The sequence below is a fragment of the Podarcis liolepis genome (genome assembly GCF_965112155.1).
Source record: "Podarcis liolepis genome assembly, chromosome: 17".
Lineage (NCBI taxonomy): Eukaryota > Metazoa > Chordata > Lepidosauria > Squamata > Lacertidae > Podarcis > Podarcis liolepis.
The window spans coordinates 7,228,232-7,253,408 of NC_139571.1; the positions used below are offsets into that span (position 1 = coordinate 7,228,232).

Genomic DNA, 25,177 nt, shown 5'->3' on the forward strand with positions numbered 1-25,177 from the left:
ACGGTGTCTCCGAAAAATTTTACACATCACTTGGGAAGACAGGCAAACTAATATCAGTGTACTGGAAGAAGCAAAGATCGCCAGTGTTGAAGCAATGATTCTTCAACATCAACTTCGTTGGACTGGTCATGTTGTGTGGACACTGGCGGAGGAAGAGGAGAGTGGGGGGAGTGCACTGCCCCTGGCAACGCAATCCCGGTGGGGTTTCATCACGGATGCCTCCTGCCCACGCTGGGCGCCCCACCCCCAGAATGCACGTCCCGCCCCTGTGGGCGGTGTGCCCCGCCCCGGAACATGCGCTAGCCTGCTCTCTGCCCACCCCCCTGGTGCTGGAGCATGAAGCTTTTCCACTGTGTGCGGATGCCTGATGATCATCTTCCAAAGCAACTACAGTCATACCTCGGGTTGAATGTGCTTCAGGTTGAGCGCGTTCGAGTTGCACTCCGTGGCAACCCAGAAGTAATGGAGTGCATTACTTCGGGGTTTCGCCGCTCGCGCATGCGCAGACGCTCAAAATGACGTCATGCGTATGTGTGGAAGCAGCAAAATACGACCCACAGACGCGCTGTTGCTTGTTACATTCACTTCAGAATGCAAACAAGGCTCCAGAATGGATCCCGTTCGCATCCCGAGGTACCACTGTATTCTATTCCGAACTTAAAACTGGAAAGCGTAATGCTGGTGGTCAACAAAAGAGGTTTAAAGACTCTCTCAAGGCAAATCTTTAAAAATGTAGTATAAACACTGGCAACTGGGAAACACTGGCCTGCGAGCGCTCCAGTTGGAGAACAGCCTTTACCAAAGGTGTCATGGGCTTTGAAGATGCTCAAACTCAGGACGAAAGGGAGAAATGTGCTAAGAGGAAGTAACGCTTGGCAAATCCACACCGTGATCAACTCCCGCCTGGAAACCAATGTCCCTACTGTGGAAGGATGTGTGGATCCAGAATTGGCTCCCATAGTCACTTACTGACTCACTGTTAAAACCATGTTTATGGAAGACAATCTTACTCGGCTACGAGTGATCGCCAAAGAAATACCATCTATACATCATTTTCATGTAGTTTTCCTTCTGCTGTAAATTTTAAATCTGCATTCCACAGCTTCTCCCATGCGGCCATTTCAGTTCTTTCTGGTTTCTCAGAACCTGTAGCTCACCCATTTTGAGACAGTCACGTGTTAAACCAGCGATATCAGCAGGGCTCAACACATGTTGACTGTGCTGAATATTTCTGAGTATTCTCAGCAACATGCCCAAAGTCACTACAAAATATAACCATATATGCTGCAGGCCTGCATGTGGGAACTGTCATGCTTGGCCTGGGTAGGTAGTTTGCGTGAGTAGAGGCCTCAATGCTGGCTGCTGCTGTGAGAGCTTGGAGATAGTGATGGATTTAAAATGAACAAATGTATGAAATTATGCCAAGATACACACACATAGAGGAAGGTTTTACAAAAGAAGGGTAGAAGACACTGTGTGGGGTATTAAGGTTATACTAGCCTCTCCCATCCTTGTGCCATCCAGATGTTTTGGACTGCAACTCATTGGCCAAGGCCTAGTGGGGGAGGAGTCTAAAACATCTGGAAGGCACCAGCTTGGGGGAGGCTGGGTTCAGCTGTTGATAGTCTGTTTCTTGATCTTAAAAAGATAGGAGCACCTTTTAACGTACCGTAATTGGAGACAAACACTTCACTTCCCCTGCCCCAGATTATTAAATGTATGCAGCAAGTAGCTGCAGGATCTAGTGCCTAAATGAATGCTTCCAAGTTGTTGCTGAAATGCTGCCTTGAATTTAACACCAGCAGTTAGTAAAGATTTGACAGATAAGATCATTACTGGGGCTAACCACGGGTCAAGTGATAGCAAATGAAACCAGCTTGATTTAAGTAGAATGGCAAGTGGAATTTGAACTGCACCTTCAGTATTTTGAAACGCTGAGGTTAATAGACACATTAGACTCTGAGAATAAGGAACTGGTGTTTCTGAATACTGAAATTATATCTGTGTAGTGTGTATCGATGATAAACGGTTTCCATTGCCAAGCAGAACTTAAAAAACAAAACCAAAAACCCAACACCTTGCAAGAAAAGAGAAGCTGCCTCTAGTTTTCTGTTGAGGCATGGAAGCGTGCAGAATCTGTCCTTGCCCACAAAGATAGGACGGCATGCATAACCAGCTTACCAAGTGGTTACATGATCACTGTGGTAAGTTAACAAGCAATGGCTGGAGTTGATGCTAAGAGACGGAATTGATGTCCGGGGGGAATTTATGAAAGGCGGCGCTTTGTCCTGGATCTTAGGCAAGTCAATTAAAAAATAAATAATAATAATAGCTGAGCAACTAGGGTTTTCCTTTAAAAAGCTCCGCAGTTTGGGGGGGGGTCTTCCTAAACAAAAGCTTAACAACTATATAATTTCCAGGAAAAGAGACTTGTAGGATTTTCCACATCAGGTGGCAAAATAGCTTGTACCTGACTGGTGGGCACCATTTGCTGCTGTTCCTCAGTCAGCAAAATATCTTGGTGCAGCCCTGTGAAATATTAATAGTAGGCTGTATTGCAGGCTTCTTGTCAGCCACTCTCTCTCTCAGCTACAGCACTGTGCCCCTCCCTCCAAAAAAAAAGAGCATTATGAAGACAATGTTGTATATTGGCATTGGCAGGGAAATCATTTTAAGTATTTTAAAATGAAACTTCACGCTTTTAATTATTTCTGTCTTAGCTGTGGTCTTGTTTCTGGATGGACTTATGACTGTCAAATCATAGCTACACTCGTTTATTGTTTTCCATCGCTTCTCTCACTTCAGCCCTGGGTGTGAGAGAAAAACAGCATATAAAAGAACCAGGAGGCTCTGTCTCCAGAGAATTGAATTGTCATTCTAGACTTTACCTATCTCTTTGCCTGGAGCGACTGTGGAAAGAAACATACTGGTGCGGTAATGTGGTATTGAAGCATAACCCCTTGTCAGGGGTTTTTTCCAGCCAGAACTCTGTTCTGCCACCTCTCAGATGGGTGCAATTGCCATCATAAGAGAATAAGTGAGGCATTCCTGGTGAGTTCCGGCACCTCTTTTTCTAGAAAAATAAGACCGCCCCTTGTGCTGTTGTTCCCCACCGAACCTCCCACTCTCCCACCTACCCTTGGCGTATTCTGCTTGGAAATTTGGATGGCAGATAAATATTCTGGTCATAATCCACCTGGCAGTTTCCAAATAAACAAAAATGAAAACGAAATTTTGCATTGGCCCTGAATATCCCACCCAGAATGGAGCTGATTTGAGGGGGAAATGGGCGCTTCGGGCAGATACACTAAATGACACATCCTCCTTGGTCATTTACCTGGGTCACAGTCCACTCTCAATCTCTAACACAACCCCACTGAAATGAGGGTGGACAGGGGGATTCCCTTGCCCCAGGTTCTGTTTGCCTCCTCCCAGAAAAAGGAATTTTGGATGTGCTTCACATTCAGCTTAGCCTGGTGTTGACATCAGAGGGACAAATCATATCCAGATAGCCTTGTTGGAGGCTGTACACACTATCCCTGTAAAGTTATATTCTTCTCCTCAAAGACTTCTGGGCATTATAGTTTGTTAAGGGTTGCTAGAAATGTAACCCTCTGAGGTGTAAACTATGGCACCCAGAATTATTTGACGGAAATAATGTGCTTTGAATGTGTTTGAAGGCTATATGCACACTATAACCTTAGTTTGTTGCAGCAAAGTCTTATAGACACCTAAGACTCTTGGGAAGGGGAAGCAAATGTGTTGGAAGTTAGCATGGAATCACCGAGCCCAGACACATTTACCACATCGTTAAAAACAACAGCGAACAATGTGTTGGAATAACATCTATGCAAGAAGAAGAGTAGGATCACAGGAAGAAAGATTCCTAGCCTGAGTTTGTACCTGCTACACTGGCTTTCTACTTGCAGTTAATTGTTTGCCTAGGGCAGGCTTCCTCAAACTCGGCCCTCCAGATGTTTTTGGCCTACAACTCCCATGATCCCTAGCTAGTAGGACCAGTGGTCAGGGATGATGGGAATTGTAGTCTCAAAACATCTGGAGGGGGGTGAGTTTGTGGAAGCCTGGCCTAGGGAAACACTGAACTATGTGATTCCCCCGCCTTCAGTATGGAATAGTATTGTCCATTCATTCCGCCACCTGGCCTAAGGCTGATTCACACGTGCATAGACATGACCTTACTTCTGGTCACTCTTTGATCAGTATTTGATGATTTTGCGACTGCGGCCTAGTCTAGGTCTATACAAGCAACAGAATGACAAGGTGAAATTGTGCGATGGTAGAATGTACTGTTGTATTTGTCCATGGAGTTTTCTTGGCAGGGATACTGGAGTGGCTTGCCTATTCCTCCTCCAGGTGGATCACTTTTGGTCAAAATTCTCCACTATGACCTGTCCATCTTTGGTGGCCCCACATGGCATAGCTCATAGTTTCTCTGAGTTATTCAAGCCCCTTCGCCACAGCAAGGCAGTGATCCATGAAGAGACATCACCTTACCAACCAAGGTCCGTATACTTAAAGCTATGGTTTTCCCAGTAGTGATGTATGGAAGTGAGAGCCGGACCATAAAGAAGGCTGATCGCTGAAGAATTGATGCTTTTGAATTATGGTGCTGGAGGAGACTCTTGAGAGTCCCATGGACTGCAAGAAGATCAAACCTATCCATACTTAAGGAAATCAGCCCTGAGTGCTCACTGGAAGGACAGATCGTGAAGCTGAGGCGCCAATACTTTGGCCACCTCATGAGAAGAGAAGACTCCCTGGAAAAGACCCTGATGTTGGGAAAGATGGAGGGCACAAGGAGAAGGAGAAGGAGACGACAGCGGACGAGGTGGTTGGACAGTGTTCTCGAAGCTACCAGCATGAGTTTGACCAAAATGTGGGAGGCAGTGGAAGACAGGAGTGCCTGGCATGCTCTGGTCCATGGGGTCACGAAGAGTCGGACACGAATAAATGACTAAACAACAACAAGAAGAATGTACTACCTTAGACTGCAGGGTTTTTTAAATGGTACATGATGTTAAACACACACACACACACACACACACACACACACACACACACACTCTTCCTTGCAGGTAGTAAACTAGACTGTCAGACCCTTTAAGTGTCCCTATTTTCCAGGGACATCCCTGATTTAGAAAAGCTGTCTGATTTCTGATTTGATCCCTGAATGTCCCACTTTTCCTTAAGCCGTCCCTATTTTCATTGGAGAAATGTTGGAGGGTTTGGAGTTATCCAACCCCCGAGCCGCCTGAAGGCAATCCTGTATAGGAAAGTGTTATTTTTTATGTTTTATGTTCTGCTATGTTTTTATATATGTTGGAAGCTGCCTGATGTAGCTGGAGCAACTCAGTAAGAAATGTGGGGTATAAATAGTAAAATTATCCTTATGGAAGGGGACATCCCTATTTCATCGGAGAAATGTGGGAAGGTATGGCATGTGGGAGGCAGGCCAGGCTTAGAACATCCCTGAGAGTGCTATTTGTTTCCTTGCAGGGAATTATAGGGGCAGATTGCCATTCACAAATGGCACCTTCACATACAACCATTTCAACATGGCTCAGCCACAGTGGCACAGCTAGGTAATTTTAGACTCTGGACTTAATGGCCTTTGCTGCCCCCTCTCGCCTTCCGATGGTAAAGTGTACTACAGTACTTCACTTATTTCAAAATGTGGTAAGCCGTGCGAGTTATAAAGGAAAGAATAGACACAGTAAACAAAAAATTTTGGAAGTCTTTAAAAAGTTTATTTATAGAAACCTCCCCCCCCCTTCTTACGAAATTGTATTTGTAGGAACATAAAGGACAATTTGTTATTATATTCATACAGAAGAATTGTATAAAATTATGTACTTGTTTTTCCATATCTTCCTTTTCTTTCTTCTTTGTTCCAGCTTTGGTATTGAATATTGCTGTATATATAGACTTCTCTTTTTTTAATTGAAACTAATAAAGATCATTTTTTTAAAAATGTGGTAAGCCAGCCCTGTCTGGGTCGGTCTGCTTATTCTGCGTTGTAGGAGCCCTGGACCTCTGCCCCCAAACCCTGCCCAGAATTCCCCGGCTGTTTTGCCACCTTGTTCTGTCACGTGTGGCACCTGCCATATTGTTTAGTGCATGGCTTGATTTAAACTTGATGCTGGATGGGTTAAAATTGATTTTCTGTTCTGCCCAACCAGCTTCATTTGCCAGTTGGGCCCTCAGCTGCTGTACCTGTAACATTAGCACGCCAGCACTGCTGCAGCCAACTCCTGGTGTGTTTACACGGCAAAAGTAGCAGATGAGGCCTTGGTTTAAACATGAAATGCTGCTTGGGTCATCAGGTTTAGAAGGATATCACACTTCACTGGAGCTGAGGCCATTGTGTTTCATGTGCATCACATACACACATTGTTGAGTTTCTTTGAGGCAGATCTCAAGCTTGCTTTGTGATGAATTGTAGGGGGGAAATATGGCAAGGCAGTGGGAAAACTTGTTGTGGGGATGCTGAGGCCCGTGGCAAAGACTGGCTTTGGATGTGTGAACTGACCTCAAAAAGCACTTTGTCTGAGGTGAGGAGGACATTCTCTCTGCAGAGCTGAACCTGTGATGGTGACTCATTTGCAAAGTGCCACCTGATGCTGCAGTCATTGTGATGAACATGCATGTGTGAGCCAGCCCTTAAAATGAAAGAGATAACTGAAGGGAAAGTTAGGTTGGAGTCAATTCAGGAAATAGCTTGGCCATCAGTCTAGTTCAGCTTTTCCCAGTCTAGTACTGGATTACAATTCCCATCTTCTTTGACCATTGATCATGTTGGCTGGGAGTGATGGGATTTATAGTCCAACAACATCTGGAAGGCACCAGGTTGAGGAAAAATGGTCTGGGTTTTAGCAAAAGTTATGGAATGGGCAGGGTGGTAATTGAGAATAAGACTTTATTTATAGGACTTTTCCATCCTGCTTTAGCTCTAAGAAGAGCCTCCAAGGTGGTTCACAGGAATAAAATACCAATGCAATTAAAAGGTGTATTCAAAACCAAAATAAAACAGATGAACAAAATCAAAAATAGATAAAATTAAGGTGTATTAAAAGTCTGGTGGAACAAACATGTCCTTACCTGCTTCTACCCAAAGGGCCCTGTCTTACATTTCCATTAATTGCACCTACCTTATTTGCAGAATGCAAAGCAAGACCTCAGAAGATGACCACAGTTGACAGGCAGGTTCATGGAGGAAGAGGCAGCCCTCTAAATAGCCTAATCTCAAGCCTTTTAGGGCTTTATCGGTAATAGCACTTTGAATTTAAGATGATGCAGCCAAAATAAAAAGGACTTTCTAAGCAGTTATCACAAGTTACATTCAAGTGACAACCCGGGTAATCAACAGGATCCATGCGCTTCATTAATCCGACAGTCTTGGTGAACATTGCAGTGGACTTCGTCAGTTACTACCACCAGAGTCCACTGTGTAAGGAAAACCTTTCTGGAAGCTTCCTCTGATAAGCGTCCGCACTCGCGATTGCCTGCTTAGGGAATTACAGCAGACAAGGTTTCCCATAATGCATGAGTGTGTGAGTCATTCTAGAACCCCCTTATAAAGAACAAAGCATTTACAAATTATTTTATACATAGTTTCGGATACACGTGCTTTTCCTTAGAAAACAAGTCTGATTGTTTCTGGTTCTGATAGAAAGTGTCAATATCCCGCTATGGTACTTGCTCCATTGACACAGAGGGGGTTCCATTCATAGAAACAGCGGTATTGCCTGCTAGTTGTGTTGAGCTGTCGCTAGCGGTGCAACAACTTTGACAGCGGAGCTTTGGGCAGGTTGTCCCTTTAAATTTTTTAATGTCTTATGGGTGTGAGCCCTTTATTGAGAGGGAATTTGAGTGGTTAAGGAGGGGCTTTGGGGTTCTTTTGATGTGTGTGATGTAGAGCATTGTGGAGATGTATCAAGGCACATGAACATGCATTGGTGACTGTGAATGAAGTGGGGGTAGCATTTATGGTCATGCCTGTGTATCAGAAAGAATCAGGACCGCTTAGAGGTGCTGATGCTGCGAATCCCTCCATCATAGGTTCAGGCTGTATATTTGTGTAACTAAACCATATATCATAAAGACACTGCAGTCTCTGCTGTTCCTCCTTTCCAAAAGAAAAGACAAACCTTGGGTGAGTTTCTGGAACTCCTTGTAACTTGCACCACACAGAGATTAGGCTGGCGTGCAACAATACATTTTAACGGTACTGGGTAGAGAGGGACCTATAACTTTGTTTATATTGTCCCCTGTTGGTAAGCAGAAATTGAAATCTGTACTGCAAAGTGGTTGGCATGAATATGCTATTTAGCGATTCTGCTGGCACTTGGACAATCTGGAAAATCCAATATGTCTGTCAAAATAACTCACCACGAAATATATCTAATGCTACCTGTTACATTGAGAGAATCAAGTGCTTTCCTGTCTTGAAGAAACCTAATATCAGGAAGCAACTTCAATGCCTGCCTGCTTGTCTTTCAGTGTGATCCTATACATGCCTACTCAGAAGTAAGCCCTACTGGGTTCAATAGTGCTCACTTCCAAGTGAGTGGGCGTATGGTTGTAGCCTTGATACTTTATTTTCTTCACCCATCCTTCCTTGATTCCCTTTTCTTATTTCTGATCCCGCCAGCCCAGCCCCGCACCCCGTTGGTTCCCTCACCTAGTTCACCCGACCTGTTACATCTTTTGTCATTTCCACCTTTGAGCCTTTTGTGAGGACAGTCTCTGGGACGGCCCTCCTTTCTTTTGTCCCCCACCCGATCGCCTCATAAACAGGGCTATGTGTACCTGTGCTAAAATGGAAAAAGAGCAACAATGCAGCCAGGCAGTCCAAACAAGAAAAGGTAAACTTTGTGATTTAGGTACACGCTGTAAATCGAGCACATTTGCCCCATTTCCCTTGTTTTACATAATTTATGATGCACTTTGGACAATTACTGTTATTATGCATAATTCATTCTGGTTTTGCTAGTCAGGGGCAGGAAGCTATAGATGCCTCTGACCACTGGGAAATCCTGTTGGCAACTCCTTTGGGTTTTCAGCAGGCATGCAGTGACCCCACTTTCAATCGTCTTTACAGATATAAGGACTAAGGGGTCAGCAGACTTTTTCAGCAGTCCACTGTTCCTCAGACCTAGTGGGGGGCCGGACTATATTTTGAAGGGAAAAATAACCCAGAGGTGCATTTTAAATAAAAGGACACATTCTACTCATGTAAAAACACCAGGCAGGTCCCTCAAATAACCCAGAGATGCATTTTAAATAAACAGACATATTCTACTCATGTAAAAACACGCTGATTCCTGGACCGTCTGCGGGCTGGATTTAGAAGGTGATTGGGCCAGATCCGGCCCCCAGGCCTTAGTTTACCTACCTATGGACTAGATCGTTGTTCTCTCTCTTTTCTAACGTGAAAGCTGAGTTTTTCAGAGAGATGGTTTCTGTGCATGTAGCATATACATCCTGTCCTCTTGTGTTTCATGGAGTCATGGCAAATGTGTGTTCTTCTTGGCCTAACTGGGCTCTTCTGCAAAGCCCTTCTGTGGGGGCTTACCACAGATTTATGTGCTCTGCAGTATCTGCCACCACAAGTCTCCCTGTCTTCTCCACCTCTCCTTTAGCATTTTTTTGACCATGAGAAAATTGTAGAGGAGTCTAGGTTGCCTCTGGGTGTCCCACTCTCATCAAACGTTCTGAGGAGAATGCGATGGCTTATTGGGAATGAAGAACTGTTGCCTACCTGTTGTGCTCCACTTTCCCTCAGGACAGCTACATTCCATATAAATGATGTGTAATGAAGAATGAGTTACATAAATAGTAGGGATGAATTTCCTTACTATTATTTTTACTTCATGGAGGGTGGGATGTAAAAAAAAGGCCAGTCTTTCCTTTCCTTATCCTCAATTTACACCTGTAGCTAATGTATTTTTTTAATTATTTGCAGAAAGACCTCCCTTTGCCCAGGAAAAGCAGTAGGTAAGTACAAGATTTCTGTATTTATAATAGATACATAGCAGAATGCCAACGTGAGGGGGAAAAACTTTTTCTTTGTAGCCACTTTTTTTTTGCTTGTATGTGTGTATTATATGGGATATGTAATTTTATTATTATTATTATTATTATTATTATTATTATTATTATTATTATTATTATTTATTATTACTAACTACCCCCCTTGTGGACTGATTTAAATATCATTACCTGGTGATTCTTTGTTTAACATCTCCTTATAATGTGAATTGCCTTGTCATATTGCATATCCTTGGTGGTGAAGGAGAAATGTATGCAGTCCCAGCAATGCATGCAGCATGGAGCTTTGAAGTGTTCGCTTCCACCAAACAGAGCACCACTACAGGGAAGATAATTTCAGCAGCCTCCACACAGGGGCTGTCATAATATTTTAAGCTCCTCTTCAAAGCTACTTCCCAACTTCAGCATTTTTTGCTATTTTGTCTCGTAGCCTGCCCATAACCCTCACATTATAAACTCACCACTGGGCCATTTTGAACACTCATTCTGCATTGTGGACAAAGCCTCTTCTTTCTGCTCGTTTGCTTCTTAAAAATATGTTTGTTCTGGCCAACAGGTAGTTTTCCTAGAAATCCACTCTATGAATAAAATAAGAGATTAGAAGGCAAAGGCTCCCACCGTCAGCCCTTCAGAGTGACCTGCTGACAAATCTTGTTGCCTGAGATTTGTTGCCTCGTGGTTGGCAACTGTGGGGCAAGAAAGGACCCCTCGAGGGAGGGGCAGCCTTGTTCAGGGAGACTCTGAATTACTGACTGCTATGCCAGGATGCTAAGGGACGCGGGTGACGCTGTGGGTTAAACCACACAGCCTCTTGGGCTTGCCGATCAGAAGGTCGGCGGCTCGAATCCCTGTGACAGGGCGAGCTCCCGTTGCTCTGTCCCTGCTCCTGCCCACCTAGCAGTTCAAAAGCACATCAAAGTGCAAGTAGATAAATAGGTACCGCTCCAGCGGGAAGGTAAAAGGAATTTCTGTGCGCTGCTCTGGTTCACCAGAAGTGGCTTAGTCATGCTGGCCACATTGACCCAGAAGCTGTACGCTGGCTCCCTCGGCCAGTAAAGCGAGATGAGCGTCGCAACCCCAGAGTCAGCCACGACTGGACCTAATAGTCAAGGGTCCCTTTACCTTTATCTTTATGCCAGGATGCTAGGGTATTTGTAGTAGTCTGCAAAGTGATAACATAGAACTGGAATACGTGGTTATCCTGTTGGCTGGTTCTACGAAAGCATTCTGCACACATAAATATTGACATACACAAAACAGAACTGAGTTGTCTTTCAAATGGAATATTCAGCTTGCATGACTTTGCAGCTGCATATTTGTACCTGGAGTTCTCACAGCATTTCAAAGTTTGGCAGGAAAGTTCCCCAAGGTGTATGATTCAGTACTTCATAGTCCTCTGCAATCTCAACATTTCTACAATCCTATTTTAAGCAGAAATCAGTTTACTGAGGCCATAATTAATTCTGCAGTAAGGAAACGGTGGTGTGTGGAAATTGTGGAATAGATACCCCTTTATTTATGCGGATAACCAGATAGTCAGGAGGAGTGCATTTGTTATCCTGAAGAGGCAAGCCACTGTTTGGTTTCAAAAATGACTTGCCTCATTAGGTGTTGGAACAGCTGCAGAATAAAACGTCAAAATAAGCTCTGACTGTGTGTGTGGTTTCTTTTGCTTCATATTTTACTGTTTAGATTGTTGCCATAATATTTTGCCTCCATAGAGAAATGTATAGGAGGATTACATGTGGGAATTATTTTTTCTGGAATTCCTAATTCATATAAATGGTGCAGGAAAAATCTGCCCAGAAAACTAGATTCCTGCCAGTTCCTGCTGATGGACTTTCCCATGGATCTTATATCTGAGTAGCAAAATGCCCCTTGAATGGTGTGTGTGGCTAAGGTGTATCTGTGCAGGTGACTGTTCATCTCTGTGCATCCACATTAATTCTTGATCTTGTGTTTTTACACTTAGCAAACACATATTGGTGTGTCGTATGTTGGGGAGTATGTATGTGCATACAGGTCTGAAATGAAGATGGGAACTGAAGTAATGGCTGCTGGTAGCAGTAAGTCACTGTTGGCTGCCTGAAGTATGGCAAAGCAGTGATACAGACTAAGTCGAGCAACCTATATTCTCCTTATTCATTTTCTAAGGCAGAGCTTTCCAAACTTTTCATGTTTTTATATTTTTGTAAAATAATTTTTATTACATTTTCATTTTTTTGTGATCACAATATCAACACATAAATCAATAAGCTCAAACATCGCTCTATCCGAGCATCGACCTCCTCCCGCCCCTCTTTCTGACTTCCGTACGTATTTACTTTATTCTTAGCATTTCTATAACCACTTTTTTTACCTTCTTGCTTATTTTTATATTTCCCCTTATTCAATGTAAATCAGTTCCTTGTATTATCATTACAAAACATTTCAACTCAAAGCTACAAATGTTTTCAGATGTTTACAATATTCTTTCATATATAATATAAATTTGCTCCAGTCCCTTTGAAACAGTTCGTTGCGCTGATTCCGGATCTTCCAAACTTTTCAAGCTGGTGACACACTTTTAGGACATGCCTCATTTCGTGACACAGCAATTCAGTTTCGCATCATTTTGTGACACAGTAATTCAGTTTTACTAGAAAACTGTAAGTTAAACTAACCCTTTCCAGCCCCAGGAGGAGCACGGGGAGCATTCATGCGACACACTTACACACTGCAGCCAACGCACTAAAACAAAGCAGTTTGGAAAGTTCTGTTCTAAGGGTATTAAAGTGGGCTCTATAAATAAAAAAATTGAAAATCATAAGTTCCCCTAATATGTTCTGCTACCTTTAATGCCCTCTCAACTTTCTGGAGGCACCTCTCTTGCACGGATGATCAGAGGAGGAGGAGATGAGTAAAGTTCCCACAAATGTGTAGGACATTATTATATAATACTCCAGAGCAAAGCTTTTTTAATTATTTTTTTAAAAAAGATTAATATTTTTTCCAGCATTAACAAAATCAAAAACAAATAACAACATAAAAACCAAACTACAACACAGTAGTAGCTGCCACTTTAGGGATACTGGAGATACATAGTCTAGTAATATTAAAGAAAAGCAGAACACACCAATTTCACATTTATGCATGTTACATGGACCGAAGACTCCAGATCATCAGCACAGACAAATATGGACTTCCAGGATGAATCAGCATCTTTTAGCCAATTGCCCATGCATTGGCCTTGAGTTTCATCAGACAGAATCACCATGTCTCGCACTGCAATCCATTCTCTCACAGGATCTTATTGGGCAGTGTTCATGTTGCGTAAATCAGTTTGTGCTTATTAGACCCAGAACTGTGTCCCAGCTTTGAATGTCATCTTTGCCTTAGGTCAGACTAAGGCTAATGGGGTCTAGAGAAAGATGCTTCCCTCCTCACACACGCTGAATGCTCACTGTACATTACAGTTGCTGCTTGGATTCCAGTGCCGAGTCCAGTGCTCATTTCCCGAAGCAGTTCCAGCATGACACTGACGAGAAAGACGAAACTGCTGAATACAGCAGGATTTAAGAACATGAATATTAGGGATAGATGGGCTGTGTGTGTAGGGAAAGCCAGAGGAGAGGAGTTGCATTTCTGAGAACTCAGCAAAATAATAATAATAATAATATGCATTCATTTTGAAGTATTTTTCTCTAACCATGAGGACTAGAAACCAATGTTTTTTAAAACGAAGGTGGCAGTCGCTTCCTGCGTCTCATAAAATGCTCACACATGGCAAGATGGCTTCAAGTCAGCCAAAGTCCATGCTGAGGACCCTGCCTTTCGGAAGTCTCCATTCATTGCTGGGAGAGTGTCTGTGTGACTATTGAAATTACTAAGAGATGATGGGTGGAATTCAACATAACACTTAGTTCGGTTGGCGCATGGGGAATGAGGTCAGCTCGTGGAACCGGACGTCTCGCTCCCCCGTGAAGCCCCTAAACCTGTTCTGAGAGTTCCCTTAACCCTCCGGAGCTGAATGCAGGGGGCACAGGAGAGGAGGGGCAGCTCCGGACTTTGGGGTCTCAAATGTCAGCGGTGCCACATGTGACTCCAAAATGACTCCACCTCTCACCTTCCATTCTGCAGTGGCACCTTGGTTTTAGGACAGCTTAGTTTATGAACAAATTTGGAAACAGAACGCTGCAAACCCAAAAGTAGTTGTTCCAGTTTGTGAACTTTGCCTTGGAAGCTGAACACGTTCCGCTTCCTGTTGAATGTGTTCCGTTTGTAAATTGAGTCCCCAGCTGCTAATCAGAGGCTTCCTGTTGAGTCTGTCGGCTGTTGAGTCCCCAGCACCCATGCAACACAGAGGTGATATTTGGAGCTTTTGTTTTTGCTATTTTTTGTGTTTTTGTTTGTGTGGCTTTTTTGGTTTTTTGACTGTAACTTGTTCTTCGTTTTATGGGACTGACTTGTGGCTTGTGACTTCGTTTTTGTGACTGTGGCTTGTGACTTCATTTTTGTGACTGTGGAACCCAGTTCAGCGATTGATTGATTGATTGATTGATTGTGTGACTGCAGAAATGGATAAAAGCCCCCCATTCAAACAATGACTATCATCAGTGCACATAAGAATTTTTTTTGAAATTTTTTATAATCATCTACAATAGTGTCTTATTTATTTTATAGTACAGTACATTGATTATTGCTTTCATTTTATGGATCAATGGTCTTGTCAGATAGTAAAATTCATGTTAAATTGCTGTTTTAGGGGTTGTTTTTAAAAGTCTGGAACGGATTAATCCACTTTGCATTACTTTCTATGGGAAAGCACGCCTTGGTTTTAGAACACTTTGGTTTTGGAACGCACTTCCGGAATGGATTAAGTTTGGGAACCAAGGTACCACTGTACATCATAGTTATGGCGACTACTGTGGCTCCACACACTCCCCATAAACCTGCCTCTGGAGGGGGAAGTCCTATTGCGCAAGCAGAGCACATTCTATGCATGCAAGAACTTAGCTGAATCCCACCTTTTACGTATGTGTTTGTGTGTGTGTACACACTTGTTAGAGCATTAATGGTATGTCACATAGTTGTGCTTAAGGAAGCACAACTGAAGCTACACATGTGTATAATTTGTTGCATTTAAATGAGGGGTTCTTTCCTGCACAGAGTGCCCACACACACATGCAACAATTGTGTGGAGGACTGTACCACATCCCCTCAGTCCTGAATGTCTGCAACAGCTACATTATTGCTACGCACAGTCCTTTTAAAAGTGTGACCTGTTTTTATTTTCATGCACTTCTCTCCTATCCTTACTGATTGCTTTTCTTTTACAATATTTTTATTTTAAACTGTATGCAAGTCAGAAATATATTTTTAAAATAAATAAAAGTAAACTGTATGCATGGGCAGTTGACAGACATGTGCCACAGATCCCCTGGGAACCACTGGCATAAAGCAAGTCACACAATAATCCCAAAACAAAATCCAGCCAACAGGTTGAAAAGGAGCTTGCCTGATCAGCTTTTGCTCCAATTGGCGTGGAAGCAGGCAGTGTGGTACAGGTACAAAGATGAACTAGCTTGGCCATCGTTATGCAGCAACCATTATGGCTGGAAGCTGATGCCCTTCATTGTGTTCCTTGCTCAGGCAAACAAATCAGGTGATTGACTTTCCATGGGTAAATTTTTGCAGTTTTTGCATGCCAGTCAGTGCTCATTCTGCATTTAGAAGGTTGCAGTGGTAGGGAGAACTGCAGTTCTGCTTTAGGTGAGTGAGTCATATGACTATTTCCCCTTATTATAATTGACGTTACCATAGTGCTTTAGATGGTTCAAAGCACTTCAGAAATACAATAACCCTGTAAGGTTAGGGTCAATATCATTAAGACCCTTATTGCAGTGTAGAGGCTGCTGAAGCTGAGAGAGATTTGCTCATAATGAGCTCATGGCAGAGGCAGGGTCTTCCTTATTATTCTTTTATTCTTTGTTAAATTTGTATACCACCCTTCATCCAAAGATCATAGGGTGGTTCAGAACATAAAAATTAAAAAATGAGAACACATAATACATAATAAAAACAAAACAAAACTAATAACCCACCTCCCACAAAGACATTTATTAGGTTGTAGAATATAAAATCATCCAAAGGCCTGGTTAGAGAGAAATATATTTGCTTGGTGCCTGGAGCGAAGGCTCCAGGTGAGCTTCCCTGGGAAGAGCATTCCGCAGATGGGGAGCCACCACAGAAAAGGCCCGTTCTTGTGTAGGAGGTACACAGAGAAGGGCTTCGGATGATGATTGCAGGGTCATTATTCATAGCTCTCTCTTTTTAGCCACTAAAATGCAGCATGAACATGGCCACCTGGTGTCCTGCTTCTGAGCATGGACTTAATGTATGTTTCCAGATATTTCCCTAAGTTGTACTGGGAATGCAGCTTGTTTTGAGCAAAAACGCCACATTCACAGTTGCCCAGATTTTGGCATTAATGTAGTCTGCTGTTTATGGCTAGTGAAATCAGCTTCATCCTAGGCCTGCGTACCTATGAATGCTCTTAAGCATTTACGCAGCCAGGGACAGTGGGCACCATTTGCAGAAGAGTTAGTAAGTTGATATACTTTATGGAAGACAATCTTACTCGGCTAAGAGTGATCGCCGAAGAAGAAGAAGAAATACTTTTTACACCATCAAAGTGTACAAATATGTCCATCAGTGCAAGACATCGTTCACCCGTATGGTGAGAGCACCTACGATAGGCAGGTATTTGCACACAGCCAAATATGTGTGCACACAACCCACACCCATATGCAGATCAGCAGCACTTGCAGCATGCGCTCATGCACACACTGCCACTTAATACAGCGCCGCCCCCTCACACCTCCCCCTCCTCTCCCTGCCCTTCCCCGCATTCTCTCCCTCCCTCTGTCTTCCCCTCCATTCCAGTCCTCCTTTCTTCTTCAAAAGGGAAGGCTCACCACAGACCTCCCCCCCTCCACTCTTGGCTCCAGTGGGGGCTCAGAAGGTGCCTCTGCAGCATATACCACCCCCAGCCTCGCCACCATGACCCCCCTGGGGGATGATGTCTGAGTCCCTGTGGACAGCGCTCTCCAATTTCTCTATGCCCGATTTCCTTGAGAGCAGCATGTTTCGCCGTACAAAAAGGTACAGAGAAAGGAAGCTTAATTTAGTCTGCATCCCTCCATCTTTTCTCCCCCTTCTCCGTAGCCCCTCCCCATCAGCATTCTGTCCCCCTCTGCTCCCATTCCTCCATCCTTCCTTCCTTCATCCCTATCATTCTTCCTCTCTCCTCTGTCTCCTGTATCTCTTGCTCCACTCCCCCCCCCCACTTCGCTGGTTTGCAAGGGAGAAGGGGGAAAAAGAGCTTGTGTATTATTATCATCTTCCTTTCTCTCTAACGCCCCCCCCCCCCCGCATTGTGGCCAGGCAGCCAGGACTCTCCAAGGAGGTGTCTCCTGGGGGGGGAGGGAGGGAGGGGGTTGCAGTGGCTGGCAGGGTTGTGGCGCAGTTGGGGGAGGGGAAAGAAAGATTCACAAAGACTAGGATGCCATGGCAACTGCCAAGGACATGAGCTGTATATGAACTGGCAGCACTGCCTATGACAAATGGTTGGTCTGCCTGTCTTTCTAGTTGTCCGTCTCCCTCTGGCTCCATGGATGCCCCCCCCCCTCGGTTCTTCTGGGTCACTCAGCCTGGACAAGCTTGTGGCTGCTGGGTGGGCAGATGGAGGGGCTGGGGGTGTGGGTGGGGATGGGGTCTGTCGGATGCAGCGAGCAAATGGAGATGGATAGGAGGGGGCTGAGCCTTAGTGGCTGGAAGGAAGATGCAGAGGGCGAGAGATCTGCGTGTCTGAGTGCACTCCAGAAGGATGGTGTTGTGGGTGTCTATATATATTTGCTACAGGAAAGTTAGGTGGGAAGGGGATGAGTGGGAATAAATGGAAGGATCTATGGCTGGGCTCTGGCATTCTGTTCTTCTTCCCGAAGATGCTCACGCCTGTGAATTTTTCAAGTGCCTGCATGCCTAGCTGCCACTTCTGGCAGCTAGGAATTTTAAATGCATTCTAGCCCTAGGAGCGATTGTGTGAAAAGTGATCTAGATTACATTAATTCCCCACCCCCTTTACCCATCCATCATAGCAGTTGAGTACGGAATGTATAGCAGTAACACCCCCCATCCTTTGCTTAAATTCTCCCTGCCATTGCCCTCCATTCCCATAATGCCTCAATATACACCACTGCTTTCTCTGTTATTTATCTTTGCGATCTGCTCAGCTGCAGGGCAATGCTTTTATAACTGCATATAACAGAGAGACTTAAAGACGGGTCCAGCGTCAGTCAGGTGGGGTTGTGGCAGTTAAGCTAAGTCCTCCCTGCTGTCTCAGCTTATCAGATGTGGGTTCTTCTACAAGACTAGCTCAGTTTGTGTTGTTTGTGTCTGCATGTGTGCAGTCTACATCTGTTCATTTGAACATCAGTAATTGGCAGAGTGAGTTTGCAGTGAAAGAGCTGAGTTGGGGGGAAAGAAATACAGGGTAATCACAGACGTGTGTGTGTGTGTGTGTGTGTGTGTTTACTTGTTTACATAGGACGTAGAGAGCAGAGTGTGTGCTGTCACTCTGTCATTCTGTGTGGTTGAACAATGGTGTAGGAACTTCAGACCAGAAGCCAGGTGGCTTACTATAATTCCTTGCGCCAAATTGCAGTGCTAGAAGATGCCTTGATCTGTTGCAAGTTTGCAGTGGGCTCTCTCCCAGAACTCAGAATCCCCAGGAGACTCGGACAATATTCCCTATGAAAGAAGGGAGTCTGTTGAGCTTCACAGTAGGCAGATGGTGACAGGTCTTCTGCCCTATTGCTCCACCTATAGGAAAGATGTATTTTCAAACTATCAGGAATAAGCTTATATCCCATACTTGTGGATTAGCTAAAACGGATATTTCTTTCTCACATTTTATCCTGGGAGCTCTGGGCAGCATGTACAAGGAGAATCCCATTTTATCTTTAAAAAGCCCTGCAAACGTGGGTTAGGCTGAGAGATAGATAGATAGATAGATAGATAGATAGAGACTGGTTCAAGGTCACCCAGGATGTATTATTGTTTTTTAAGGATTTGTCTTTGCAAAGCATTTCCAGAAAATGGATCCCACTGCTTTCCAAATACTAGATGTGGTTTTGGAAAAGATCGGCTGCTGCCTTGGGTAGAGAAAAGGGGAGCAGCAGAGAGTGCATACTAAGGAACAGCCTAGACATGACCAGGGGTAGCCATGTTTGTTGTTCATATGTCTGCCTCGTTCCTGCACGCTGTGGAATTGAAACGTGTTTGCTCTGCTAACATGGAAAGGGATGTTTGGTGAGAAGAAAAGAGCCCTTTGAGCCTCAACTACCATGTGTTTCATTTCCCCAGGCCCTTTCCCCTCAGCCCAGACTATGGAGCAATGGCTTGCAGGCAGTGTTAGAAACTGAGCTGTGAAAGCCAGGAGCTAAATGGCACCTTAAACCTAGGTAATGGGCGCAACAACGGAATGTCTAGGCACGTTTTTTTCATAACAAGAATACAAAGCTGAAAATGAATCAGCTGCAGCTAAAATACTATGTTCATTTTTCAAATGGTCTAATCCTTCCCCTGCCCACCCCCACTGATATTCTTAAGAGGGCCTCTTCTCCGGTCTTCAGAGTGTAGCTAGAAGTGGGGAGGCAGAAAAGGGTCCTCCTTTCCTTCCACTCTGCAGTTTTAACCTGAAATCTTGCGTGCAGGAGTGCGCCCAGGGCTCAGAAACCGCTAGCGCTAGTGAAATTCCCTGTCGCGAAATGCGCCTAGAACAATGGGAGTTTCGAACACAGCTTGCAGGGAGGCTAGGAAGGGAATGGTTGGGCTTAGCTCTCCTTCCTTGTCTGACTCTTCTAAGGTCAGAAGCTGATCCCACCAACTGCAGAACGTTTTGTACATGCATGGGGTGACACAAGAAGAAAGAAACGGCTGCCCCTGTTGTATCTAACATGGTTTTCAAGACTTTTAGGATTAGGAATAGACTTGTATGATCTTTCCACTTCCTTGCCATGGTCCTCTGGGACGTAGATCAAATCTTTCACCCCAAACATCGCACCAGTCCTGGCTAAAAAGCTTATTTCAGGGGTGGGGACCTGTGGTCCTCCAGATAGTTGCTGGACTCTTAACTTCCATTGTCCCAGAACCCAGAAAGGCTGAGGCTGATGGGGTTGGAGGTCAGTGACATCTGGAGGGTCCCCCATCACTGTCTTATATATCGTTGTTAATATGGGAGAGCTTTGCTCCTTTCTGTGTGGTAACTCTTGTTCTAAGCTGTCATGCAAATGAACCTTCACATCTGAAACGTTCTTGTGCAGTCCATGAGATGGAGATCGTGGAGACCTGACATCAAGTACCACCTCTGTTGTAGTTTGGTCTTTGGCAACTGAGTCGCAAACCCAGAGCATTACCCAATCTCACAATTTCCGTTCCAGATATGCAAGAGAAAGATTTCCCCAAAAGAGGAGGAGTCAGCTCTGTTGTACTTCTGTCTTAGATGTTCTGCTGTTTATTTGTTTACGTATGCCCTGCTTTTTGGAGTAACATCTTACAAGACCAGCTTACAAAATTCAAAAGCAGGAAGAACCTCACATAAATCAGTAAAACCAATAAAGTACCACAGGTAAATCACATTTAAAAGCACAGCTGAAAGGCCTTCTTAAAATTCATGCTCAACATTTTACTCAAAGTAGGCGCACTGAGATTAATGAACATGACTAAATTAGATCCAATAATTTCAATAGGCCTGCTCTAAGTAAAACTTAATTGAATGCCAGTACATCCAGATTAAAGCTAATCATAAAGGCCTTCTTAAATGCAAATGTTATCAACGCATGCTTAGAGAGGCCTGGGTGGGAGGTTTGCCTGTGTTCCATTGCATTGGTGCAGAAAAGACCCTGCCAAACTAGTTCGGGTCCACAGGAGACCAGAGAGCAGGGTGTGGTATGAAAAGCTCAAAACCTGCATAGGCTCATGTAGGCAGATAGGATCCTTTCAATACAGGTAAGGCTTGTAAAAGTAGCCCCAGGTTGGCTGCTTCAGGGGTGAGAAGCTGCCCAGGGTGGCTGGGGAAACCCAGCCAGATGGACAGGGTAGAAATATTAAAAATATTGTTATTATTATTATTAGAATGCCCAGGAATTGAGTACCCACTTTCCCCCTGGGTTCTGCAGCCAAAAAATGAGGATTGTTCATTCATTCATTCAGGCATTGCTTTCAGCTTCAGAGATGTGAGGTGAGGAAAAACAGAAAAATTCAAAGGGAGGGGAATGCTATTTATTTATTTTTAAATGTTAATAATATTGTAATGGTATTTAATACCTGGTACCTTTATTGCCAACTTTGGGAAAATGTGGGGCTTAGTCAAGGGTTGTTTTTTTACTCCTGCAACTGAGTTCTTGGTGTGATGTTGGTGCTTCTTGGACTGCCTATAAGTGTCTGAAAATTAATCTTTGATTGTTATTGTGATATGTAGGAAGATTAGAGGAGAATGTATTTCAGGGAGCATAACCGGAGTACATAATAAGGACTAGCTTCCCTGTTAACCACCCTGTTGCATTCACAATGAGGGAGAATAAGGGGTGCATTTATTTATGCTTTTCAATGTATTGCTGCATGCAACCCCAAGTGGTGTGAGATTCCAGATGGCCCAGGTGTTTACCCAGTGTTCATGTTTCCTTTTGGAAAGAGGCACAGCAGAGACTATGGTGTCTTTATGATAAATGGTTTATTTACATATCTACTACCTGAGCCTATAGGGACGCGCGTGGTGCTGTGGTCTAAACCACAGAGCCTATGGCTTGCTGATCAGAAGGTCGGCGGTTCGAATCCCCGCAACGGGGTGAGCTCCCGTTGCTCAGTCCCAGCTCCTGCCAACCTAACAGTTCAAAAGCACGTCAAAGAGCAAGTAGATAAATAGGTACCGCTTTGGTGGGATGGCAAACGGTGTTTCTGTGCGCTGCTCTGGTTCGCCAGAAGCGGCTTAGTCATGCTGGCCACATGACCTGGAAGCTGTACGCCGGCTCCCTCGGCCAGTAAAGCAAGATGAGCGCCGCAACCCCAGAGTCATCCGCGACTGGACCTAACGGTTAAAGGTACCTTTACCTTTACTACCTGAGCCTACAATGGAGGGGTTCGCAGCATCAGAATCCAGCACGGCTGTCTCTCTCTGCTTGCTGCTTTGCCTCTGGTCCATATCCCTGCAACTCAGCTCTGGACACTGGCTTTGTCCTTTTAACTAACTGCAAACTGGGGGAACAGCCCCACCCATTTGTAGTCTCACACAGAGCCTCTTTCCTTTGTTTCCTTTAATGACCCATTGCCCAGGCTATCACCTCAACACAGGAAGGTAGCCCATCTTAATATTTGCTCAATCCAGGGATCAGAAGAATATCGCATACAGCCAACTCCCCCCCCAAAAAAAACAACAACTCATAACAGTGTGCTTGAAGTGTAATAGAGATTTTCATTTGTGTTGGCAATTGTGAACTTTCACCTGAGGAATGATACTGATTCTGGATGGATTAATGCAAAAGGTAGTGATGTGATTTTTGTTGCTATTGAGCGAGGGTGTATGGAGTGTTATGGGAGGGTTAGTACCTCTGGTGGGGGACACATTGTCCTCCTTTTGGATTGTTTGACCATCTTTGGTCCCCACCCTACAATCAGCTCTCACCTGTGGCTTCTACCTGTCAGCATGTGACAGTGGCCACATCCCGGGAACATCTTCGACTGGCCAGCTAAACCAGGTGCCAATGGGTCTTGTTGTGAATATTTCCATGGCCTTCTGAGGTTTGGTGAGCTGGAAGGCAGCACAGGGCCCTCTTGGTCATGGCCCCCTGGTTGGTAAATCCCTTTTCTAGTGATGCCCAACTGCTTCCCTCTATTAAGGCTTTCAAGTGAGCCATAAGAGCTAGCTCATCTAGGAGAAGGAAAACTCTGAGCCTGTACCTCTGCTGCCTTGTGGGATATCTTCGGAAGAAGAAAGGCTTCGGAGTAAACCCTACAGAAATCCAGAGTGGAGTCCCTAAGGTGGTTGGATGGCTCCTGTATGCCTTCTTCAAGCAGCTCCTGCAGCAAAGCTGGTGTCAAACATATTGCTTTGCTTTCCTTTGGATCACATCAGTGAAGCTGAAAGGGGATTCTTGTCATCTGAGCAGCCCAGGACCTCTGTACACACTGCCTAAGCTTGCACCCCGGAGAGGTTACTTCAGTGCTGTTAACGCAGCAAAAGCAACGCAGGAGGAGGCAGTTACAAGTTACCAGTCTCTGCAGCCACAGCAGGTGCTGTGATTCTCTAGGTCAGGCCCCCTCAAACTCGGCCCTCCAGATGTTTTTGGCCTACAACTCCCATGATCCCTAGCTAGCAGGACCAGTGGTCAGGGATGATGGGAACTGTAGTCTCAAAACATCTGGAGGGCCGAGATTGAGGAAGCCTGCTCTAGTGGTTTGACTAGTTTGAAGAGTGACTAGTGGGGTGCCACAGGGTTCTGTCTTGGGCCCAGTCTTATTCAACATCTTTATCAACGACTTGGATGATGGACTCAAGGGCATCCTGATCAAATTTGCAAATGACACCAAACTGGGAGGGGTGGCTAACACCCCAGAGGACAGGATCACACTTCAAAACGACCTTGACAGATTAGAGAACTGGGCCAAAACAAACAAGATGAACTTTAACAGGGAGAAATGTAAAGTATTGCACTTGGGCAAAAAAAATGAGAGGCACAAATACAAGATGGGTGACACCTGGCTTGAGAGCAGTACATGTGAAAAGGATCTAGGAGTCTTGGTTGACCACAAACTTGACATGAGCCAACAGTGTGACGCGGCAGCTAAAAAAGCCAATGCAATTCTGGGCTGCATCAATAGGAGTATAGCATCTAGATCAAGGGAAGTAATAGTGCCACTGTATTCTGCTCTGGTCAGACCTCACCTGGAGTACTGTGTCCAGTTCTGGGCACCACAGTTCAAGAAGGACACTGACAAACTGGAACGTGTCCAGAGGAGGGCAACCAAAATGGTCAAAGGCCTGGAAACGATGCCTTATGAGGAACGGCTAAGGGAGCTGGGCATGTTTAGCCTGGAGAAGAGGAGGTTAAGGGGTGATATGATAGCCATGTTCAAATATATAAAAGGATGTCATATAGAGGAGGGAGAAAGGTTGTTTTCTGCTGCTCCAGAGAAGCGGACACGGAGCAATGGATCCAAACTACAAGAAAGAAGATTCCACCTAAACATTAGGAAGAACTTCCTGACAGTAAGAGCTGTTCGACAGTGGAATTTGCTGCCAAGGAGTGTGGTCGAGTCTCCTTCTTTGGAGGTCTTTAAGCAGAGGCTTGACAACCATATGTCAGGAGTGCTCTGATGGTGTTTCCTGCTTGGCAGGGGGTTGGACTCGATGGCCCTTGTGGTCTCTTCCAAATTTATGATTCTATGACTTCACCCCTGATGGTGCACTCCATTGTCTCTCGAGACAGACAGATGCCCTGCTCAGGAGTCACCGCACAAGTGTGAGCTGGACAGGGAACCATCGCCAGCTTAGTCCTGTGCCCTGGTTGTACTAGGTTGTCCTCAGGGCTGTGTTCAGAGAGCTCTCTGCTGCATCAGGAGTCCTAGCCGAGTCTTGAGGGCCCAGCCTAGAGACCTGTTTCCCTTTTGCACAGCCTCACTTAGGGCTTCTCGGTTTAGGCTTGTTACCTGATTGTGACGTGCGTTTTGTGAACGAGCCATCATGCACCAGACACCTAAGGTGAGCCTTTCATATCGCCTCACACACAATGCTCCTTGTTTCAATGGAAACAGTTGTGAGTCATGGAGTGACAGAACTCAAACAATGATTCATGTATGTGTGTCCCAGCCGTAAATAGAGCCTCACAGTTAGGAGTCATGTCGGAGCGACCTACTCTCTTTTCTGCCCGGGGAGAGGGGGCTATGTGTATATTATATATTTAATTATTTATCCTTTGCCATTTATATGGTGCCCCCTAAAATAAACTATCTAGGCCTGATACAGAAAAATAAAACACAGCAATTATACAATGGTACATTCAAAAGCCAC

At 44.6% G+C, this 25,177-nt stretch overlaps 1 protein-coding gene and 1 long non-coding RNA gene across 6 annotated transcripts in view; one reads left to right on the forward strand and one right to left on the reverse strand.

The window, feature by feature from the left end:
- The window catches only part of LOC310697029, a 277,036-nt gene that overhangs the window by 88,027 nt on the left and 163,832 nt on the right, over positions 1 to 25,177 (reverse strand). The gene's annotated exons all lie outside the window — the stretch shown is intronic.
- MAST1 (microtubule associated serine/threonine kinase 1) overlaps positions 1 to 25,177 on the forward strand; it is a 93,973-nt gene that overhangs the window by 13,629 nt on the left and 55,167 nt on the right. For 2 of the 5 annotated variants that reach the window (XM_083482902.1, XM_083482904.1), the window contains exon 2: positions 9,986 to 10,017. In XM_083482902.1, the coding sequence (XP_083339028.1) occupies positions 9,986 to 10,017 (32 nt within the window). Of the gene's footprint in view, positions 1 to 9,985; positions 10,018 to 16,944; positions 17,215 to 25,177 lie in introns of those variants that run through there. The other 3 variants (XM_083482900.1, XM_083482903.1, XM_083482901.1) reach the window with 2 other exon arrangements.